This window comes from Anopheles bellator, chromosome 2 (assembly GCF_943735745.2).
Source record: "Anopheles bellator chromosome 2, idAnoBellAS_SP24_06.2, whole genome shotgun sequence".
NCBI classification, from domain to species: Eukaryota; Metazoa; Arthropoda; class Insecta; order Diptera; family Culicidae; genus Anopheles; species Anopheles bellator.
This window is the reverse complement of record NC_071286.1, coordinates 74079432-74101428: the sequence shown is the minus strand read 5'-3', so window position 1 is coordinate 74101428 and position 21997 is coordinate 74079432. Positions and strand designations below refer to the sequence as shown.

General features: G+C 51.9%; 5 protein-coding genes across 5 annotated transcripts in view; 4 read left to right on the top strand and 1 right to left on the bottom strand.

Moving 5' to 3' along the window:
* Nucleotides 1-2412, top strand: part of LOC131208036 (nuclear hormone receptor FTZ-F1-like) — a 28162-nt gene extending 25750 nt beyond the window's left edge. Inside the window, exon 7 of the mRNA XM_058200678.1 lies at nt 2269-2412. Coding sequence (XP_058056661.1) covers nt 2269-2412 — 144 coding nt within the window. The remainder of the gene's footprint in view (nt 1-2268) is intronic.
* Nucleotides 2413-3116: 704 nt separating this feature from the next.
* Nucleotides 3117-16486, top strand: LOC131209333 (uncharacterized). The gene is made up of 11 exons (XM_058202382.1): nt 3117-3246; nt 4170-4302; nt 4372-4535; nt 4592-5584; nt 12609-12747; nt 12808-14141; nt 14202-14522; nt 14604-14751; nt 14816-15024; nt 15684-15867; nt 16085-16486. Exons 1-11 carry the CDS (start codon nt 3117-3119, stop codon nt 16350-16352), a joined length of 4023 nt encoding a protein of 1340 aa, XP_058058365.1. The 3' UTR covers nt 16353-16486.
* An 822-nt stretch (nt 16487-17308) lies between these two features.
* Nucleotides 17309-18297, bottom strand: LOC131209334 (uncharacterized). The gene has a single exon (XM_058202383.1). It carries the CDS (start codon nt 18209-18211, stop codon nt 17381-17383), a length of 831 nt encoding a protein of 276 aa, XP_058058366.1. The 5' UTR covers nt 18212-18297; the 3' UTR covers nt 17309-17380.
* Nucleotides 18298-18612: 315 nt separating this feature from the next.
* On the top strand, nt 18613-19815 carry LOC131209276 (endonuclease G, mitochondrial). The gene is made up of 2 exons (XM_058202304.1): nt 18613-19276; nt 19341-19815. The coding sequence occupies exons 1-2, from the start codon at nt 18725-18727 to the stop codon at nt 19728-19730; spliced, it is 942 nt and encodes a 313-aa protein (XP_058058287.1). The 5' UTR covers nt 18613-18724; the 3' UTR covers nt 19731-19815.
* A 214-nt stretch (nt 19816-20029) lies between these two features.
* Nucleotides 20030-21520, top strand: LOC131208712 (rab3 GTPase-activating protein catalytic subunit-like). Its single transcript, XM_058201541.1, has one exon. It carries the CDS (start codon nt 20030-20032, stop codon nt 21518-21520), a length of 1491 nt encoding a protein of 496 aa, XP_058057524.1.
* The last annotated feature ends 477 nt before the right edge of the window (nt 21521-21997 follow it).

Below are 21997 nucleotides of genomic sequence, written 5' to 3'. Positions count from 1 at the left end.
TGCAAAAGAGAGGCCAAAGAGTGTAGGGTGTTAGGGCGACAGCAGAGTCGTGAAGCTCTGCCGAGCATCACATTCTGCCGCCACGCAACACAACTACACCGACCGACCGCGGGAGGCGGCAGACCGGAGCCGCCCCCCGGAGGGAGCCCCCTGCCTGCCCATGGACAGCAAGAAATATGTTAAAATATAAAAATAAAATCAGCCCCGACGGCATCCGAATAATTCAGTCGTTTTCGTCATTCGCTAGCGTGCGCACGCTCGCCAGTGATCGTGTCGCCCGTGATCGGGACTGATTCGCGTGTGGTGAGCTTTTTGGGCCGTTTTGTGTTCCTCTATTTCCCGGTTCTCGAGCGCGGCTTTTGGGACTTTTCCGGTTCTAGTTTAGGCCCAGCGGAAAGAGCAAACTAGAGCATAGAGTGCCCCTGCTGTGGAGCGTGGGAAATCGTGGGGTCCCGAAATTGGAACTATCGCCGAAATTTATGGGCCACCCGGGAACAAAACGGGCAGCAAAATTAGAATAACAAACCTTGTGTTGCGGTGGATTTAGTGGCCAGTGCAGATGATTGAGTGCAGTTGCAAAATCGGATTCGGAACGGAACAGACACAAACTGACGTGCTGGCTGGCTGGCTGGCTGGGGGGTATCAGATCGGGTGCGAAGTGATTCAATGGAAAGTGTGGAAAAGCTCTGCGTGAAATTGAATACTCATAAGTGTAAGTTAAATAATTGATTTTCGAACGCGTGTTGGCCAGAGTGTTGTTTCGGTGAGTCAATGGCCCTGTATGCAAATCGAAGCAGGAAGTTCGGGATGCGTTACGAAAACTGATGCAACCACACCACAGACTCCAGACACTGCACCGATCGGCTATCGCTCAATCGGCCGCTCGGCAGATGGCGCAAATTTTTTGCCCCTCCATTTTGGTTCCACAAACCAGTGACCAGTCGCTCGGTTCGACGGGTTGGCGCCCAGAGACCAGCTTCGAGCGCTTTGAAATGTAAAACAAACCTCCCGCGAGTGCGATTTTGAATGAGAATAGACTCTCCGGGCCCCGAGCCGGCAGATGAGAAGGTTTTATTGACCTTGCCGTGCGTTACGTGTGGGCCCTAGAGTGGCCACCGCCCTGCCGAGCGGCCATAGAGAGTAATTCGGTTCAAAACGACAGTTATTCACATGATAATTAGCCAGCGGGCCAGCGGCTGTGTGCTGGTCGCCCGTGCGCCAATCGCTGTTTGCGAGAATGTTTGGCCGTTGTTTCGACAAACCGACAGGCCCTGTGGCATGTTCTGGTCCGCCCAAAAGCCAAAGCCAAACCCCGAAACAGTGTTTTACGAGAAACGGAAGAACTAAAAACAGGCGGAGGTTTCGTAACGTGTTTGGCAGTGAAAATGGTTTTGGAGATCGTGTTCTAACACGCGGCGTGTTGAGGCGACAAAAGCGTATTTCGGCGAGAGTTGAGAAACTTCTTACATTGGGGTCAATGTTGTCATGAAATGGACGCATGGCACGTAACCTTGAGGAAATTAGAAATCGGTGAAAATTGTCTCCGCCACGGTATGGGAATGGGCACAGAATCGGAGACTGGAACGTATCGTAAGAATTGTTCCAAGGATAAACGATTTCTCAATTCCATTTTTCAAAAGGGAAAACTATTCTATGCTTCATGTAGGGTCGGCTTCAAGAAGCTGATTTCGAACGGTTTGAACGAAAATTGTATATCTGTATTATTTTTATACGGAAACGAAGCGGGACTTCCTGTTCTTCAACCCGAACCCACAGAACGCGCGTGATGTCAATAAATGACGTACGCTACAATAAATAACGATGAACCGATGATCTAATTTACCACTGTTCCAGTGTGCACTTTCATAATGTATTCGTGCCCGGTACACAAAAGCAGAACCCAGCTCTGGATTTAACATATCAAAGAGGATGCAGTTTGACCTCCAACTGTTTCCTCGTTCGAAGCGATTGAACCAATTCTAAAACATTCCGAACCGTTTCGGGTGACAAGCTCCAGTTTCGGGTGTGCGACATAAGCCCTTCAGTGCGTGGCCAAGTTACAACTTATCGGGCGGTGATGCTGTTACAGAACTTCCGTAAATTCGCACGTTCCGATTAGCAAACAATTGCCGGGTTCGTGTCGTGTGAAATCATCCCAAAGGAAGCACAATGTGCTCGTTCTTTCGGAGCTCCCTTCGCATTGTTCTTGGACTGCTTCTTATGATTTAATTAATTTCATGAATCCTTCCTTCTGTTCCCCTTTCTCAGCTTAACCGAAGCGACACATTTGCGACACAAAAGACACCGGATCAAACCAACTGTGAGCAGGACAAGCGTAATGAGCGCGACAGGAACGGGTTCGTCTTCAGCCGCCCGGTGACATCGCTCGGCACGGCATCTCGTGAGGAGTAAATTAAGTTTATAATTACCCCCCCGAGAGTACGGGGCGGCCGAGGTTAGGTTCCGGTTCTGCTGGGCCCACGTTGGCCGCAAGGCGGGGTGGGATTGCAATTTTTATTTTCATTTTGCTCCCGCAATCTGAAACTCGTAATCTGCTTGCTAACGGGAACCACCGCCAGTGTTTTAGAGAGAGCGGGAGAGATTGGGACAGAGATTGGTAGAAATCGCACCCCAAGGCACCTGACACCTGAACCGAACCGGAACACCCGAACGGCCCGGGTATACCCCCTCACCCCTGGGGGCATCATCAACCGACCTTGTTCGGGGTCAGCAAAGCGGCAGACCGACGAAAGCGTGCGGAAAACATAAAGAAACGTCTGCGGCCTGAGCCTGCTGAGGGCAACTTCTAGTGTTTTTATCACAAATTGGCACCTTTCGTTGGGCACGAGACCATCCGGACACGCGGAAAGAAAGTCGCCACACAGGCTAATGAGGGCCCCGGGAAGCGGCGGGCAGGAAAATATTCGGCACAAAAGGAAGTAATCAAAGTTTGGAGGCCGGGAGAGAAAAAAGGGCCCTAAAATCGGGGCCAGCCGATCAGGCCTTTGGGCGAGGACCTAATCGACGCGGACCACGGAAATCTACGTGCGTGCGACGGGGCACGCAAAACATTAGCTGATCCAAATTTGGGTTTCGCATCCGGCCCGGCGATGAGCATGACGGAAATGGAAAGGAAAGCTGTGACGATCGTCGGCTGCCAGCCCGGACTCCTGCTGGTGCTGCTGCTGACCGTGACGTTGGCAACAGCCATCCAAATCGATAATCGTCTCGTGCAGCCACAACACGGTGAGTGTCGTTAATGCTTTAGCTGATTTCTCTGATTTGCTATCTTTCTGGCTGGTCCGGACAATAATATTGGTAGATGGTCTTTCCAAGAGTAATTTTAATATTTAGTATATTTAGTATTTAGAACAATTAACACTCGATGGAACTAAGGAATTAACAGCAGAATAATGTCAGAACAGATAATGTTCGCAAATAGTTGAAGCATAAACGCTCTGTTCTAATTCTATCCTTTGCGAAATGGAAATGAATAGCTCATAAATTTTATTAAAGTTTAAATCGATCGCAGAAAAAATAACTAGTTTTATTACCCACTTCGTAACGGTGTTCTAAACAGCACCCGATAACTTTCACTTTTTGTTATTCCGATGCTTCTTCTGCGTCCGTTCTGATTCATTAACTCCGGGCGTGGAGCGTGTGGCTCCGGCGGTGGTGGTTAGTTCAGCGCCCGTGACCGGGACGGCACACTGACCAACCTCCGAACACACCTCCGAATGTCAGTGTGCATGTGTATGTGTGTGGGGGGGAGGGTGTCCACCGGGTGGACCATCTTCGCGGTGCACTAACAATAACAAACATCCGGTCCGCGGGACGCCCGAACAACACAATCGCGTAATGCGAATTCAATGCCCGGATTGCGTAACGCCCCGCCCGGGGAATGCACTGCGGTAGGTGTGTTCCCTCCTGCCGCGGCCGGACCGAAGAAAATGGGCCGGCGGACTGGGACGGACTCACTTTCGATTGATGCCGGCAGCCATGCGTCATTCGGTTTGGTGCGAAATTCTGGCGTCCGCTTACCGGTTGTTAACTAATGAGGCCACTGGAGGCCGATTGTGCGCCGCTCGATTAGAGAATTTTAATTGCTCAGACGCACCGTCGGCCCTTAATTATGCTCACTTCCTTGTCCTCCCCCATGCGTCCGATAGACTGCTTCGAGCGGATAGCGCTCGGCGCGATGCTACCGTTCGAGAAGACGTTCCGCAACTCGGACACGAACTCGCTGAAGATCTGCGAAACGCTCTGCCTCAACGACAAGGAATGCCAAACGTTCGCCTTCGGGTAAGAGGGACCGGGACCGGGCCACGTTCGTGCAGTTCGGTTGCGTAATCCGGGTTTTCTCCGTTTCAGGATTTCCGGTCGAGGAAATGGAACGTGTCAACTGTCGGCGAACACGATCGACGCCACCAAGTCGCGTCCGGTCGGGACCATCTTCGATCCGGACTTTGATCTGTACACGCGGAAGTACAACTGTTTTTTAGATGGACCCACGAATCCTCCGCCCAAACCGGGAGGTAACTTTAACGTGAGTCAGTTAAAGGTCAGTTCATTAAACCGTTGATCGTTTTAGGGTTGGGCGTCTTCCCCGGTGGTGGTGAGTTTCCTCCTGGTGGAGGTGCCCCTGGTCCACAGCGGCCACCACCCTCATCGTCCGGTGGTTCGTTCCCTCCGCCGGGTCTCATTGATCGTCCGGGACCGCCCGTTTTTGAACCACCGACGACAGCCAACGGTGGTTTCGTTGACACTTCTCGACCGAACGGCAACGGAGATTACGGTGGAACGGCCCCAACCAGTGGCAGTACCGCCCCGGGGACAACCTACGGTCAAACCAACGGTGAAACGCTACCGGAAACGACGGCTCCGGCGGAAGAGTACTACACCACCAAGGATAACGGCCACTCGACCGGTGGAGGCAGTCCGTATCTTCCGACGAGCACCGCGGCTGCAACCGGACCCCATTACGGGCTGGGAGGGTCCGGTCAAACCGGAGCGACGATGCCTGATCGGGAGAATCCCACCAAGTATCCGATGGAGCTGAGACCACCGTACGGGCAGAGTGCACCGGGACCCGGGGGTCCCTCGAAACCCGGCACCTATCCGTACCAGTTCCCGATGCTGTACGAAACGAACTACCCGCTGCCGAACAAGCAGACCAACTCTGGGTTCCCCGAGATCTACGCCCAGAACGTACCGACCCTGGACAATAACTATCTGCGCCCGGAGTACGGAGGAACGAGCTTTGGCCGGCCGCTGGGACCATCCGGAAGTACGCCACCGATCGAGAACGGGTACGGTGGGGTGCAACGACCCAGTGCCGGTGGTTCCACCGGTTACGGAACCGGTGGTGGATCCGTGGTGCTTCAGAAACCATCGTCCCCGGGTAGTGCTTCCGGTGGCGGATACGCTGGTCCTGTGCGTCCTTCCGGTCCCACCGGACCCACCGGCACCGGCTACGGTGTGGTACGTCCGGCTCCTGCGCCACCCGTTCAACCATCGTCCGGTGGCAGCTATCACGAAGCCAACGGCCCTGACCAACATAAACCCCCAGCCGTCCACAAACGCCGTAAGTAGCCCGCGGTCCGCGTCCAGGTCACAATCGATTGCACAATCGAGACCAACGCGTGTCGCGTTGAACAATTAAACACTTTCGTTCTGCCGGAGTGCACCCTCACTGGGCACCCTTTAGTGCGGTGATCCACGCAACCGCGATCACCACGTGCGTGCGTTTTGTTGCGCGCCGATCGGTGATCGCGCAGAGCGCGGAATGTGGCGTGCGATGGAGCACTTTATCATTCACCTGTCAACGGCCACTCCGGAGTGTGATGCGCTTCGATTGACATCATTCACTTCGTTCGCTGGCAAAAAATGAGAGCAATAATCTAGAACGAAAGGAAGTCGGTGAGAAAATCTAATGATCGCCAAACATCAATACATTAATTGGAGTTCGAAACGAAAAGATGAGCATTAAGTTTAGACTCTTAAAACATATTTTTTCTATTCGAGCAAGCTTTATTGGCCGCTCTCTCATTCCCTGGATTATGTGTGACAACAATTATCTAATTGTGAGCCTCGGTGATGCTCACTGCGTCAACTGATCACCGGCGGCACCGGGTGTTGATGGGCCAGCGACACCATGCCCATCCGGTGCATCAAACCATCCCGACCCGACAACATGCAGGGCAAGGGCACTGCGCTTAGAACGCCCCACACTTTTGGGTCGGCCACCAACGGACGCTGTCAACGCCAGCAAGGGCTGGGTAGTGAAACAATTTCATTGCCATTACCCACCGTAATTGCTCTGGCCCGGCCCGGCAATGACTGCACCCTCGGGCGTGAGGTGCAACTGCGAAGGGTCTAATTTCATCTACTTCACCCAACAGCGTCGCCGCTCCGGTGGTCAGGAAGAGCACCTCAATCCAATTATGACACAATTATGCTGCCCAGTGGCTGGCGTGTAACGCATGACGCCATTTTCGCTCGCCAGCGAACGTGTTAGAAGTTGGGTTCGTAAAGGCATTTGTATTCGAATTAAAATATGTTTTAGAGTATACCTTAAAAGGTTATTATCTTATTATTAGGCAACAACCGCTGAGGTGAGCGATTTTTTATGTTTAAAATTGGCTCTTTATTAGACAAAAAAAATGCTTGATTACATGAGAGTACAGAGATATTTCACATTGGGATTGCAGCTATTTGACAAGTTCAAGGTCTCAAAATGATGAAATGAAAATGTTTCGATTTAAATCTGTTTGTTATTTTCGAACGATAGTCAATGCGCGCCAGCAAATTTTAGGACAAGATTCGTTGGTGTTCTGCAGTATAAAGTAAGGATCATTTTGAGAATTGTATTCAGTCTTATTTGTATTGACTGGAAGTTAGTTTTAGAGCATTTCGTCCACAGAGAAGAGGCATAGACTAAGAGAAGGGTTAGGTGAGCGGTTGAGTGCTTCAGCTCCTTAAAAGATTGGAGTCAAGTAAAGTTTATTTAATGGGATCATATGGGATGGAAAGTGTCGGGGGCTAGGGGGTAAAACATTTTATTTTGTCAAATGTGGTTTTATTCACCAACGTAATCTCCTTCAAGACCCACAAAATCATTCCACTTTTGTAGAACGATTTAACTCTTGCCTCAAAATAGGCCTCAGTTTCAACGAGGACCTTTTCATTTGAGTGAAATTACCGATGAACATTTTTTGGAGGTCTCTGAACAGCCAGAAGTCGCTGGGATTTATATCCGGCGAATATCTGGTGGGAGCAGTTCGAAGTTTAATTCGTGTAGTTTTGCCATCGTTTTGATTGAATTTGGTTAACGTTTTTCTTTACTATATGCGGTCATTTCTTTTATAATTTCGGCTTCCAAACACTCCAATAACGCTATATAATATTCACTGTTGATGATATTTCCCTTCTCAAGATAGTCGATGAATATTACACAACGAAAATCTGAAAATACCGAGACCATAACCTTTCCAACCGATTTTGTTATGGTGAAATTCATGCAATAAAAACCCAACACGTGCTTTTCATATGTTTACAATGTCAGTTAACTGAACCAGCTTCACTTTTCGAACATTCAAATGGATTCTGTGGATTTCTTCAATGTTTTCTGGTGTTACCACTTCATTTGGACGTCCACTGCGTTCTGCATCATTGGTGTCTCTACGATCAGGTTTGAAGTCAGTAAACCAACGAATTATTGTTGTTTCGGATGAAGCAAAGCCTTTATAACACTTCTCAAGCCATTGCTTCGCTTGAATGGTATTTTTTACCATCAAGAAGCTCTGCAAAATTAAAGCACGAAATTGTTTCTGATTAACTTAAGCTTTCTTTGAAGGTTAGCACTAATAAAAAAGCAATAAATACAATAATACTATCAACATCTCTGTGTTAGGCTCGGGACTTTTCAGTCCATGTCCATGTCCATGTCCATGTCCATGTCCATGTCCATAGATTTTTGGTTCAATTTTTATTAGGATAATGGAAGTGTACTTGTTGGCCGAATTTCGGATCTTTTGAGATTCCACATTGAGATTTTCCACAAGTTTTTCCACTTTCATCAAAAAAGGTACCCAAATGATCATTCTAATGGGTCTGTTGTTGATTGTAGCCAAATTTGTGATCGGGAATAAGGGAACGCATTCTCGAACTGAATGGCTGACTTGTATTCAACGATCCGTTCGTTCACTTCCCTGTAGTATCGATCATCGGGTGGACAGCTGATGAAGATTGAGATGAACACCGTTACGTTACCTACCGCCACCCCGGCAGACTCCAAACGATCGGTTGACCAATCCAGCATCATGTCACGATTCATCAAGTTACAACGCCGACTGCCGTTGTTCCGTTGTTACACATTTGACCGTTAGCCACCGTAGACGGTCCGGCTAGTGCGTGCACGTGATGGCTTTATGACCCATGTTCGGCCATAAACTAGAGTTCTAAACGATGTTCCTGAAGTGCTTACGTGGCACCCGTCCCGGTGTGTTACGTCCACGGTAGCGCAGGGGCTTTGGTTGCGGTGGCGATGCACCGTGACGCCACTTACGAAACACGACGGTTGGCCCGAGCCAGCTGCCGGTCGGGTATTTGTATGTGAACTGGGAAAATTTGCACTCATACTTTCTGGCTGGTGGGACGCTAAAGGGGACGCTTCCTGGCCAGATGATGATGCCGATTTTGCTCCACAATCCATCCACCGAGCACGTGTACCTGTCACAAAGGATCGTTTAGCTTTACATTGATCATGCTGCCAAACTGGAATCGTCCGATTTTCTCGTCACTGGGGGAGAGGTTGTTAAACTTGGCGGCGGACATACAGACAATGAGGTCCCACTCCGCGGAGTGGCCATATCGCCCGAGACTGCCAACTGGGTTCCTCCCAGAACCCAGAACCCAGAAGTGGTGGCAGACGGACCGTGAGGAACCCAAACAATGGACCTTCACCCAAAACGGCAGCGATTAGCATAATTCGGTGCACAAATGAGGCCCACACAATCGGTAACCTCTGGCAGTTCCGATACAGATGGGTATCTTCCTCGACCGGCGCACGAACGCCATCGCACGCCATCGCCAGTGATTGAGGTGATGAGTTCTTGCTGGGCATGCAGGGCCGCAATTACTGCGGGCTGGCACTGAAAGTGATCAGAGAGAGAGAGAGAGAGCATTACTAGACTGCAGCATCAAACTTCCCATTCTGTGTCAAAGACTGTGATTGAGACACACTTTGAAAACCTAGGCCTTTGATGCTTTGGACTTGGACCTGAGCTTAAAAGAATTTGTTACAAAATTTCGGAAGGGTCCTAGAGCGCCCCCCCAACAGCTCTCAATACTGTTTGACGCCTCGAAACCGAGCGAAACCGATTTGTCATGCTGACTGGTTCCGGCCAAATCGTTGCGTCAAACCTGCTACACCCCCGGGCGAAAGGCCGGGGAGGCCGAGAACGGACATTAGCACATTAGTCGGTGCAGCAGGGTGTAGCGTGTTTAATTAAATATTCAATGTCTCCAAAGCTTGGTTATTAGGCTACAGCAGTTACAGGCCACAGTTGGTGCGAAGACCTTCAGAAGATCTCGGCTGAATTCATTAACCGCAAAAACAAAAAAACCAAAACCAAACAAACAGCACAATTCGTCGTTTCGGAAACCGCCATTCGGTGGCGGCATGCAAATTAATGCTCGAGCGTCAAGCGTGCACACATTTGGCGCACTTTTAGCCACCGAACTTCCCGTTTGGGGTTTTTTTGTGTGAAGGGGTTCGGCTTCCGTTCCGGTGAGAAAATCGGGTGCACGCACGAACCACCGGCAAGCGAGCACGAGAGGGGCGATCGTTCGATCTCCCCTCCCGATCGCCGATCGTGGTCGTGTATGTTGAGGTAGTCACCGCATTCTAAGCCACGGTGAACGCGAATTGGGCATCCCACCTGCTTTTTGCGAGCTGCGCGAACTCCTATCCTTCCATCTTCTGGCCGGCGTAAGGTGTGCGGCGCTCGGCGTCAGTTTCGATTCAATCGCGGAGACGTTCGCATCGGTTAACCTCTGGCTTTTTCGCGGCACGGTGATGGTGCTAGGTGGCTCCCGGTAGAGCTCCCGTATCGATCCAGTACAATCGGCCAATTTAACCCACTGCGTGCGGTGATGATCTGAAGGGCCCCCCGTGAAAGAGTGCTTCTGGGAATCGGGTGAATTAAATTGATCGATCGTACGGTCGATCGTGTGTTGGCGTGCACGGCTTACAAATCGCAACGCATCAGGCAGCCGTGTAACGTAAAGTGAAGAAGCTGTACAGTTTTGTTGGGCACCTTATCGGTTGTATGCAAATTGTGGTTCTCTGATGAAACGTGCGTGGTGAAAAGGTGAAACTGCTTTTTTGTCGACTGCTACACTCGATCGATCCCTAGCGGCTTGGGCGGCTGTGATCATGATAGGCGTTCGCCCGGTGCTGTTTCTCATCGGCATCAGTTTCTTCTCCCTCGTGCCCACCAGCACCACCGCATCGACGATCATCATCGTGGAGGATGCTAAAGGTTACGTATATGGGCTAGCTTGTGTATTGAGTTCCATTCCTTAACCTTGGTAAAAATTCCTTAACCGTCTTACTAACAACAAGGTTCCCAAGAAGAGAAGAACATTAATTAAACCACCAATTTATCGGTGGCTCGAACGCAGATTATCCGTCTCGCTGTGCCGATTGAACGGTTTCAAAGCGAAAGAAATCAGTTGGAATCCTGACAGTGCATCAAGTCGTGAGTGTAAAATTTGGTGCTTAATACGGCTCTGTACATTCTAATCAATAATAATGATAACCATTTAGTGAAAAACGGTCTGAAATCAAAGTAATATCTTAGTAAGGAGTGAACTCATAAGCTGGAAATTCATTTGAAGCTTCGAGTCTTGCGAATTTGGGAGATCTATATTTTTGTCGCCATATTTTTGTCATCCGTTCCATTGTATGAAGGATAAAATGTATAAAAATGCAAAAAGAATTCATTTTTCATCAAACTTTCCGATTAAGTTCATAGTGTTTCAGTCAAATCATTGTATAACTTGACTGACGTAAATCCTTACTGAGGTCGCGATCTGTAAAGTTTTTACCCCGATTGATCTCTGATCATTTTTTTCTCCAATCGTACGATGGCAACATATTTTCTGTCGCAACACAAAAACAAATCAATCAATAGAAACTAATTTATGGCGATTGGATGGGGTGATCTTGAAAAAAAAAACGAAACAATGGGCATGCGTTCGTCATTTTTTTAACTAAAATCTACACAGTTTGAAGTGAACAAAAACCACAAACCCCGTGGCAAAAGTTAGATCCCAATCCGAATGGCAGCCGATAGCTGGTCAAAGATGTGTTTTTGCTCTGTCCGAGAGCATTATGAGAACCACGCGACCGGCAAAAAACCCGACGACCAGCGCAAGCCCTTAACAACCGAGGCAAGAAACATGACTTCCCCCGGCCCGGGCCCAGACCCTCGGGGCCCAATACAGAAGGGTGTCGAAATCATCGTTAAAATCTCCGGTAACGGTTCTCCGTGATGGATCTGGCGATTATTTGCAAATGTTTCGACGACCGACGACGGCCAAACCGCCAAGCAAACACACATCAAAACATGACAGATGCACAGAAACAATCGATCGCGCAAGAACGCCGAGACAAACGAGATACTTCCAAAACCGCGGTCACGTTACGCTACGGTGGCCCAGCCGAGCTGAGCCGAATTCAATGCTACCATTGTGCCCCGGGCGGGTTGTTCGTACGTCGTTCTGTTCTGCGAGCGCCCAAAAGTCAAGCATTGTTGCCGGACTTGCAGTTGCCACAGGTTTGCAGCTCCATGGCGGTTGTCCAATAAATTTTGGTCCCATTCTCAACCGGGCTAAGAACCGGGCACGCCATCTTGCGCCACACGCGCGGCGCGAGGGCTTCGACCGGCGTGAAGTTGGTAAACGACGCGTGACACATTGCGCTGTCGGTGGGCCTGCGGATCCGAAGGCCCCCTACCCGGGCAGGGACAAGTGCAGCCGGGCCGCACGGATCTTATCTCAGCCCGAACAGCAGCTCCGTTTTCGAAAATGGCTACCTGGCTCTCGGATGGCTCCGTAAATCATATTCAAAGTTATTCCTTTAGCGACAACTTCACTGGTTCGCGAGGAAGTACGGTCACTTCCTTGCTCGTTCCATTGTGCGATTGAGGGGCATCTCGACTTCCTGATGCGTGGACACCTTTTGCATGGCTTAAGCGATCAAGAGCTCCCAGACACAATGGTTCCATCATTTTACAATGACGTGAGCGAGCGGCGATGATCGTGACCGTGAGCCGCCGGTGAGAGTTGACCTAAAAGCCAAACCCAACCTCAATTCTCCACACCGCTGATGCTCCGGAAGCCCACCGGAGATACCCGGGTGCGGAGGCACGTTATGCGTGTTGTGGCCATTTCCGCCCTTCATCGCACTGTAATGATGATGATGGTTATGAAGATGATGGGCAGCGATGCGTGGCGTGCGATTTCGTCGCCTTCGCCGTAAGAACCTTCTGGAGGGTGCGCATGGATTTCGATCGTTAATGTCCGCGAACATCTCGTTACAGCTTGCTACCGTCGGGTGCTGGCCGGGAAGCGGGTCGCCCCGCAATGGGTTCGTCGGACGTTGATTTGTGAGCGGGTCGAGGACTGTCAGCGCGAGTGCGGCGACGAGAGGCGCTTCTCGTGCGAAGGGTTCAACTATCGGTAAGAATTGGCGGTGGCCGACTCCTGCTACGGGTCTAACGCTTCGACGTCATCCCACAGCCTCGATCCAACGGGCCGCGGGCAGGGTGACTGCGAGCTGATCGATCAGCCGCTGTCGCAGATCGACCTGTACTCCAGCCCACACCAGCGCGATTCGAACCTGATTCGCGATGCGGACTATGACTACTACGAACGGGACCGCAGCGCGTCCGCTAACTGCCGGCCGACGTGCAAGGACTGCGTCCTGAAACCGTTCCGGCCGGCCCTGGAGTTTGTCCGGCCCACCACCTACCGACCATCGCATCATCCGGAGAGCTACAAACCGTTCCCAGCGGAGTACGAGGAGGATCACTACAAACCGGCGATCACGGCGATCGACAAGTATCGGCCACCGATGTACTCCCGGCCCGAGTTCGAGCGTTACAGCCCCTCGTCGGGTTACTACCCTCCGCCACCTCCGGTTGATTCGTATCGACCCGCGCTGACCTTCAAACCACAGTACGGGGCCGAGATCGACCGCTACGGAACGCTAGAGCACGGCGGAATCTACAAACCGACGTACGATCGTCACGAATATCCGCATCGGCCACTATTGCCCCACCATGAGGAACTTCGTCCGCTGCACCGACCACGCCATCCGTACGAAGATCGCGATCCACCGGCGACGGCACCCGTTTCCACGTCGCAGCAGTACGGTAACGGTAAGCCGGCCACCTTCATCCCGTACCTGATCGGTCAGAGCATCCACAAGAACGGCGGGGTCTACGGTGGCTCGTACGGTGGCGGTGGCGGCGACTCGTACAAGTCGATCTCCGACTACTGGGGACTGCGGAACGAGATCAAGCGCTACGACAGCCCGGCGTTCAACTATTTCGAGCTGCGCAACGATCGCGATCACTTCGACGACAACAGCGTGTGGAGCTACGGGGGCAGTAAGTATGGGTACGATCCGGACCCATCGTACCATCCGTCGGTGGTGCCGTACGAGCGGGACCACCAGCCGCCGCCGCCGCCGCCGGCGCCCACCGTCTTCGTGGACCGGGGACACTTCGGGCAGCAGTGGATCCGGCGGCCGAGCCACGAAGAGTGCTCGGTGAAGTCGAGCGAAGGGTTCCGCCTGCACAAGGGCGTTGTGAAGTACGCCCTCAACACACCGACCGTGATCGAGTGCGAGCGGATGTGCTACTCGGAGTCACGGTTCCGGTGTCTCACGTTCAGCTACCGCTATTCGACGGTGTCGCGCGAAAACTGTCTCCTGTGCGATCGCCCCTTCAACCTGCTCGACTTCTACGCCGACCTGGAACCGGACCGGGACTATGACATCTACTCGATGAGCGACGACGCGAAAACGTGCCACCCGGAACCGAGCCATCCGCGCCGGGACTACAATGCACGTAAGTTATTGTGGGGCTCAGGCCCTACCTTGGCTTCTAACCGTTTCCGCGGCTTTGCAGAGTGCTTCATTCGGGTGATCGATTCGGCGCGGTTCTTCAAGTCGATCGTCCGGGACTCGCTGACGGTGCGCTCGATCGGCGAGTGTGAGCTGGAGTGCATCAAGGCGTCCAAGTTTACGTGCCGCGCGTTCACGTACAGCTTCGGGCCGAACGCGATCAACGCCGTGATCGACAACTGCCAGCTGTCGGACTGGCCGGTGCGCGATATGGACAAGGATCGGCACCTGGTGCCGGACGAGAGCTTCGACGTGTTTGAGCGGGCCAGCTACGGCCAGGGCTGCGAGATTCAGCCGATCGTCGACGACAAGCACAACAAGAAGTGTACGTTGCCCACACGGTAGTAGTGGACCCTAATCCATAACCTCTCTCACTTCACTTTTGTTTATGCGTTTCTGATGACAGTTTGCTACTTGGGTTACGGATCGCCGGCGAAACTGCTTTCATCGGCGATCAAGAAGGTCACATCGGTGAACACGGAACTCGACTGCAAAAACGAGTGTATCCGGCTGCGAGAGGCGACCCACTTCAAGTGTCTTTCGTTTAGCTTTGGGTGAGTGGCGACGATTCGGGCCTGACGGGATGCCATTTCTAGCTCTGTCGTTTCCGTTCGGTAGCTCCCAAGCGTCGACGTACAACTGCGAGATGTCGGATCTGGACCAGAGCGAGCTGAAGCTGGGCGTGCACTACGCGCACACGACCGACCGTGACTTCTGGCTGTTCGCGTGGAACCCGTTCGACTATACGTGCCGCGATAAGATCACGACCATTAGCGGTGGCACCCGGACGAACCACGATCGCCGGGTCGATATCTTCCGCGAACCGGGTAATGGCAGCCGCACCAGTCGCACCAGTGCCTCCACCACCATCACCACCAACGGCACTGATACTAGCAACAACCGCAACAACAGCCACACGGGCCAAAACCAAAACAGCAACAACACGCCCATCACCCCAATCACTGCCAATCGCTCCGCTAGCACCATCACTAACTCTACCCAGTCCAACTTCATTATTTTGCTTGCGACCCAGAACGGCACCGAGGGAGCCGCCGACCGTCAGCGTCCAGCGTTCGATCGGCATCGGCCGGCGCTCCGGAAATCATCCGCCGCTTCCCTCGAAACATAAGTCACCGCATCCTCACCATCTTCATCATCATCATCATCCGATCAGAGTTCACGCACCGTAGCCGGAGGAACCCGTCTGCCGGTCCTCGCGGGTCCTAACAGGAGGAGATCCTCACGCCGTGCCTTACTCACCACGCGCGATCGCTCCATTCGTAACTTACACCTCGCCGCCACCGCCTCATTCTGAGGGTGTCCTCATCACCCCAGCGCACACATACAGCCAGCCCACACACGCACACATACACACACAGATTCACTCCATATACCTGTGCCCGCGGGTCCGTGTCCGCCGTAATGTAATACCGTAATACACTGACTCTATTTGTTATCATTGTTGGTATCATCGGACGTTCTCAAGGTGATGGAAGTTGGCGTCAGTATACCGTCACGGGCAAACCCTGCCGCTACGGTACCAAATGCGAGCGAAACAAGATCACAGGGTTTTACTCCTGCGAGCTAGAGGGTGGTGAGGTTGGTTCATGGGATTATTGCTGTAAGGCCGACCACCCTTGCGGCTACTCGCGAGGGTTCGAGTATCCATGGTAAGCGAAGCGCGAAGTGTGCCCTCTCTCCGGTCCCCCTGCCTGCGTGTGGCGCGTAATTCTTAGTGTCGGCATTAGAGTTTGTGTCCCCGTTCTGTTTGTGTGTAAAACTTAAACCAAAACCTTGTCGTAATCCTTGTCTCGTTGTCCCTTGTCGTGCCCGCTTAGCCCGCCTCATAACTACTAACTACTGATGGCCCCAATTAACGCTTTGCAGGTGCTTCGTGGGTGATGCCCCAGATCAGTGGCGCAAGTGCAGCGATAAGTACTTTCCCAAGAAACAGCACGATTCGCGTTATCAAGACAAGAATAAAAAGGGTGAAGTCTATCAACCACCTCCGCAGCCGGGAGGACTGAAGCACCTGGACGATGGCGTGACGGCACCGGCCCAACTCTGGCCCGTCACCTACCTGTACGCCGAAGGGCCACCGAATGCGACCGAGATCAGCAGTAACGTGGTCGACTGCAAAAAGGAACAGTGCTAGCGCAGCAGACTCAACCGAATGTGGAACTCCAACATGGCCCCGACCCCAACGCCGGCGCCGCTAGATGCTAAGCGATATCGACGGTGATGATGATGATGATGATGATGATGATGATAGGACGATGGATAGAATTAACGTTACGCCTAAGGTAGTACCCGGCACACACGGCGGGAGAAGTGTCCTTTAACTGCCGTTTACGATTTAGGAGATTGAAATGTTTGGCCTATCGTCGCCTTTTCACCTTCGCCACTTGTAGGCATTTTGCGCAGAGAGAGAGAGAGAGAGACGAAAAATGTACGATCAATCGAAACTTACCACTTTCTTTACACACCGGGCGGCGGATGCGGAGATCGACTCCGCGATGCGCGATCGACTGTGATAAAGAAAGCAGGTGACAAAAAATGGTAACCGTGGCGATTCGACCGCTTGCCGGTGCCCTCGACTAGCGTGTGTTTTACTATCTTAATTAATATTTATTGTAACGTTTAGGTGGACAGCGCCACGGCAAACATTACTCTCTACTATAAAGTTAATAAATTAGCCGACAGTTCAGACAGCACGGTTTCGGTTCCGGTTCGTTTTTCTTTTACTACCAGCAGGAGAAGGAACTGCTGGAACCCCGAAGCGGTTCACATGGCCAGCTTGGTTATTCACTCAGCGGCTGTATTGGCTTCGTTTCGATGGGACGAGAAGTGCTGAGACAGCCCGTGTGTGGCAGTTCTGCAAGCTTCGGCAAAAAGCGTGAACCGGATTTTGACCGAACGGTCCGCGGGAGGCGAGAAATATTTGGCGTGCACGGCTTGGTGGCCAGAATGAAATGTGCTTCGAAGATTCAATTTTGCTGTAGCTGAAAACCAAACAGTGCGACCAATTACTTCGGCGACCAAATATACCAAATTCGTAGTAGTTTTGTTTCAAAAAACCATCATAAAACGGTTTATTAGTTAATTGCATTTTATAAAAGCCTCTATGAATAGCTATAGCGTCTCCATGAACCCTTTAAAGCTAGTTGTACAGCGCACCATCGACTAAAGAAGCTTTTTTGTGCCATCCGCACCGAACAGCTCCCGACCACCAGTTGGACGGAAGCCCGCCGGAACACCAGAACTTACATGGCTACCGGATAGGGGCATTGTCTCCTCTGCTGTCATTTTTCGCCATTTAGGCTTCTTTTTACTCGATGCTTTACTCGAATGCTCCTTGGGTGGCTTCTTCTCTGGGATCGATTCGGATGAGAGCGGTTGGTGATTCTTCGGGATCGATTCGGATGAGAGCGGTTGGTGATCGGTGCGGAAAGGGTTATTGATATAGAACTCATCGATCGTAGGAAAATGAATGCTTAGCGGAACCTTCGGATCAAACTCGGTACGTAACTGGCACTCGTGTTCGCGGAACGGAGATCCGGAAGGTTGGTGGAATAGATCTCCGTTCAGAATTACCGGAATGTTTCCATCCAAGTGGATATCACGATTGTTGTCCACCAGCGCTCGGCGTGTGGTGCGCCCGAAAGTAGTGGTATCGTAGTCTTCTCCACGAATTCCTAACGAGCGCAGTGTGGCCGTTATCTCCGTCGCCGGATTGGATTGGGCAAGCGTTTCATCCGTGGTCCTCAGGCGGCCCGCCGAACTTGCATCGAGGCGGTTGATGTGGGCCGCAAGGCGCATTTTTTCCAGCGCACTATTTTCTGCTGGTGGCGCAACACATGCTCTGCCACGTCCGCGAACGATTTGCCTGGATTCAGCTGACAACAGTCGTCTTTGAGGCGAACTCATATAATCCTCTGCGCTCATTACGTAGCCCCAATCGTTAACGGCTTGATCAATTTCCTCCTCCCCCTTGCTGCGATGAGGTCTGGCCATGGTCGGAGCTTTGTAAAACGCAAGAACTACACTAATTAACAGCGAACGGACTGAACGAACCAGAATATTCCGCGCAATTCAAGGCACTGTCCTGAAAATGTTATTGATGTTGTTGAATACGGTGTAATTGTTTTTGACACTTCAGTTACCAAGGTTTGTATATGCGAAGATGCGCCGTTTGTCTGCCGTAGAATTCATATCTTTAGCAGGCTTTTTCTGATCAATAAAGCTACGTTATATGCATGAAATTATGCTCGCTTTAATTTTCAAAATTAGTCATTACATCATAGTCGTAAGATTGCTGATTGCGAAATGAAAGAAAAGCATATTAAGCCGCTTCATTGGGCTACCCCTCGACATTTGTTTGACGTTTGTATACGGCGTAAACGTTCGAATGTAAACAAACCGTGCGTTCGCGGGCTCCGCGACCCAGCAAATGTGTAATGTGCAATATTTAGCGTTAAATATTTAGCTCGAGATGCCAATGGAGCCCCAAAGTACTCGTGCGTAAAAATGGCCTCCAATGTAGTGTCCCGCCTATTGGTGCTGTCGTCGGTCGGGATTGGTGGCTACTATCTCGGCAGCTACTTCGAGCGACGGAAGGTGCCGGTCGATTATGTAAGCAGCGATCGAAAGGCGATCGGTGACTTCTGCTCCAAACCGGCACTTCCGATCTTTGGAACCGTTTCGGCTGCATCCCTAATTTCCCCACCGGCAGCAACGGTTAACGTGAGCAGGGTCGGTCAGATCATGAAGTACGGGTTTCCCGGATTGGACAATGTGCGTTCCTTTGATGACTACGTGCTATCGTACGACCGGCGAACGCGTGTCGCGCACTGGGTATTCGAACACCTTACGCCGGACTCGGTCAAACCGAACGATGCGGTGGATCGGGCTAAATCCGACTTTAAAGCGGACGATAGCATTCACCCGTTTTTCCGGTCGCTCAACACCGACTACAAAGGTTCCGGGTTCGATCGTGGACACATGGCGGCGGCCGGTAACCATCGTGTCGAGCAGAAACACTGCGATCAGACGTTTTACCTTACCAACATGGCTCCACAGGTAAGTGCAGGGCGCGACCGTCTACTTTAGGGTGCTCCATTGCTTCAACTCCGTTTGCTTTCAGGTGGGAGCTGGCTTCAACCGTGACAAATGGAACCACCTCGAACGACACGTACGGAAGCTGACGAAGGAACACCCGAACGTGTACTGCTGCACCGGGCCACTATTTCTACCGCGAAAGGAAGCGGATGGCAAGCTGTACGTGCGGTACCAGGTGATCGGGGCGAACAATGTGGCCGTGCCGACGCATTTCTATAAGGTAGTCGTCATGGAGGCGAAGGACGGTCGGCTGGCGATGGAAGCTTACGTACTGCCGAATCAAAAAATCGACGATTCCACACCACTGACCATGTTCCAGGTGCCCCCGGAGACGATCGAACGGGCAGCGGGTTTACTGTTCTTCGATAAGCTGGCCAAAGACAAGTTGACCACAATCAACGGCAAAAAAGTGTGAAGTAGCTAGGGCAAATCAGTTTATGACGGAATAAGTAAAAGTTTTAATTTATTTTGCGAAGAGCAATAAATGGAATGCAATTGAACAAGGCAAATTGAAACTAGCAGCAGACCTTCGCACCGAAACAAGAAAACAGCTGACTGCGGTGTAACCGAACGATGTGGAGTAATCCGGTTTGACGTTTGACCGCCTGGCCTGACTCGAATGTTTTTGTTTACACGCCAGTTTTGTGCGTTGCGTCAAGTGAAAGTGAATCGCGATTTCGTTTGGTCCATTGTTTTACTTCCGCGTCCTGCACGATGCTGAACGAAGAGGTGGACGATACGGAGTTTTTCCAGCAGGACTTCACCACCGCTTCGGACTGGGAACTGTTCAATGCCCGGCTGGAAGAGATTTTCCACGAGTGGAAACTGTCGTACGGACAAAGCGCCTTCCGGCCGTTACAACACCACGAGCTGGCCCGCTGCGAATGGAGCGTACAGCTAGAGACGATCAAATTTGCAGATGTCGAGCTGCAGGTGGCTCACCATCGGGCCTTGCTAGGTGGCGCGGATGAACCAGCACCGCCCGCCGGAGGATCCGGAACGGTTCCCGGGTGTCAAACGTTCGCCGATTTGATGTCGATCGAAAACGATTACTGTGTTGCGGCGCACGGACCGGGCGGAGCGGAGGAGCAGCAGCAGCTTCATCCGCTGGCCCAGTGGTACGGGCTGCGTGAGTTTGTGATCGTTTCGCCGGTCAAGAAATCGATCACGAACGAAAGCCAGATACGGATCCTGATGAGCTCGGTTCACATTGCGGTCGCCGAAAGTAGCTGCGATGTGCCAGTGTTTGTGCAGGTGATGGATAAGGTGCAGAATGTGTTTTTGGGCGTTTGCGAGTCCGGCGCGGTCCGGCTGTCCTTCGACATCGTGCACCTCCACCTGACGCCGCCCACCTGCAAGTATCTTTCGGGATTGCTGGAAGTGTTCAAGGGCAAAATCGGTGTCGCGTACGTAGATCCCGTGGTCGTGTCGGTGCGCTTCACGTATCCGCTGTGCCGGTTCGTCTCGAGTGCTTACGTTAGTGAACGGTGCGTGCCCTTCGGTGCCGATGGGGAACCGACACCCAGCACGGTAACGCTTCCGTTCGGGGTCGCAGTCGACCCGGTGGCGAAGCTGCTCGTACACTGCACCTGGCCACAGGTGGCCGACAATGTGGTGGTCGACTCTCAGACGTACTCCGACTTTGATCCGATGACGGCTCCACTGTGGAGCCTGCGGGTACAGCTCGAGGACACTCCCGTGTGCTTCATGGCCGAGTGCCTTCAGGAGTATCTGCAGATTGTCAGCTCGCGGCGGGTGCTAACCGAGTACTTTGGCGATCTGGCGTTCGGTGCCACTCAGAACCTTGGCGGTCCGGGCACCAACAACCCGCTGGATCTGCTGACCGAGTCCAAAATACCGACGCTGTCCTCGGTGCTGCCTACGATCGGAACGGGTGGCAAGAAAGCCGCCAAACTGGAGGGACCACTGGCCGAAGAGCAGCTCAAAGACATGTTGTACTACATGTTCCCCGACGCACAGCAACCAGAAGCCCGCTGGCCGTACCCGGCCACCATCGGGAAAGCGGAGTTTGATCCGCTCAAAATCAAGTCTGCCGATCCGGACTCGCTGGTGCATCGCCTGGCAACGCTTCTTGCCCTGTGCAACGCCTACTACGGTGGCAAACGGGCCGTCGCTCAGCTGTGGGTTGAGTTTGCGCAGGAGATGCGCTACCGAGTGGAGCGCTGCATCCAGATACCGGGGTAAGTGGCCATTTTCACAATCAAAAAGTGGCAGGTTTCAGCGTTTCAATTACAAACTTTATTTTCCACCACTAGATTTCTTTATTAATTGTGTTTTAAGGTTCAATTTATCGTTATATACAGCTGTAGTTTAATGTGTGCCAAGCTCGCGCCCCGGCGAGCTTCGTAACGATTCGCGTTAGTATTGTTGCGTACATAAATATGTTGTATTACTTTTGGTGAAGCGCCTCCGGAACGGAACCCGGATGCGATCCGCAGGTTGTTCCCCAATGTTCTTCACGTTCGTTATAGAATTAGGTTTCGTTCGCTGGCGTAAATCATTGCACTTGCTGCGCCCCGTTGTGGAAGCGTTCCCACGGTATCGTTTAAAGGTTAGAAGGGGTTCTTATCATACTATTGCCGCAAACGGTCGGGTTAGTGGGCTTACAAACTAATCGCTTACCGCTAGTACTTTTCGCGCCACGTCCTTCGTTTTCTGTTA

Coding starts and splice junctions, on each gene's coding strand:
- LOC131208712 (XM_058201541.1), top strand. CDS start 20,030: ATGCTGAACGAAGAGGTGGACGATACGGAGTTTTTCCAGCAGGACTTC.
- LOC131209334 (XM_058202383.1), bottom strand. CDS start 18,211: ATGGCCAGACCTCATCGCAGCAAGGGGGAGGAGGAAATTGATCAAGCC.
- LOC131209333 (XM_058202382.1), top strand. CDS start 3,117: ATGACGGAAATGGAAAGGAAAGCTGTGACGATCGTCGGCTGCCAGCCC. Junction 14,523..14,603: donor CGACAAGCACAACAAGAAGT/GTACGTTGCCCA, acceptor TTCTGATGACAG/TTTGCTACTTGGGTTACGGA. Junction 15,025..15,683: donor CGATATCTTCCGCGAACCGG/GTAATGGCAGCC, acceptor GACGTTCTCAAG/GTGATGGAAGTTGGCGTCAG.
- LOC131209276 (XM_058202304.1), top strand. CDS start 18,725: ATGGCCTCCAATGTAGTGTCCCGCCTATTGGTGCTGTCGTCGGTCGGG. Junction 19,277..19,340: donor TTACCAACATGGCTCCACAG/GTAAGTGCAGGG, acceptor GTTTGCTTTCAG/GTGGGAGCTGGCTTCAACCG.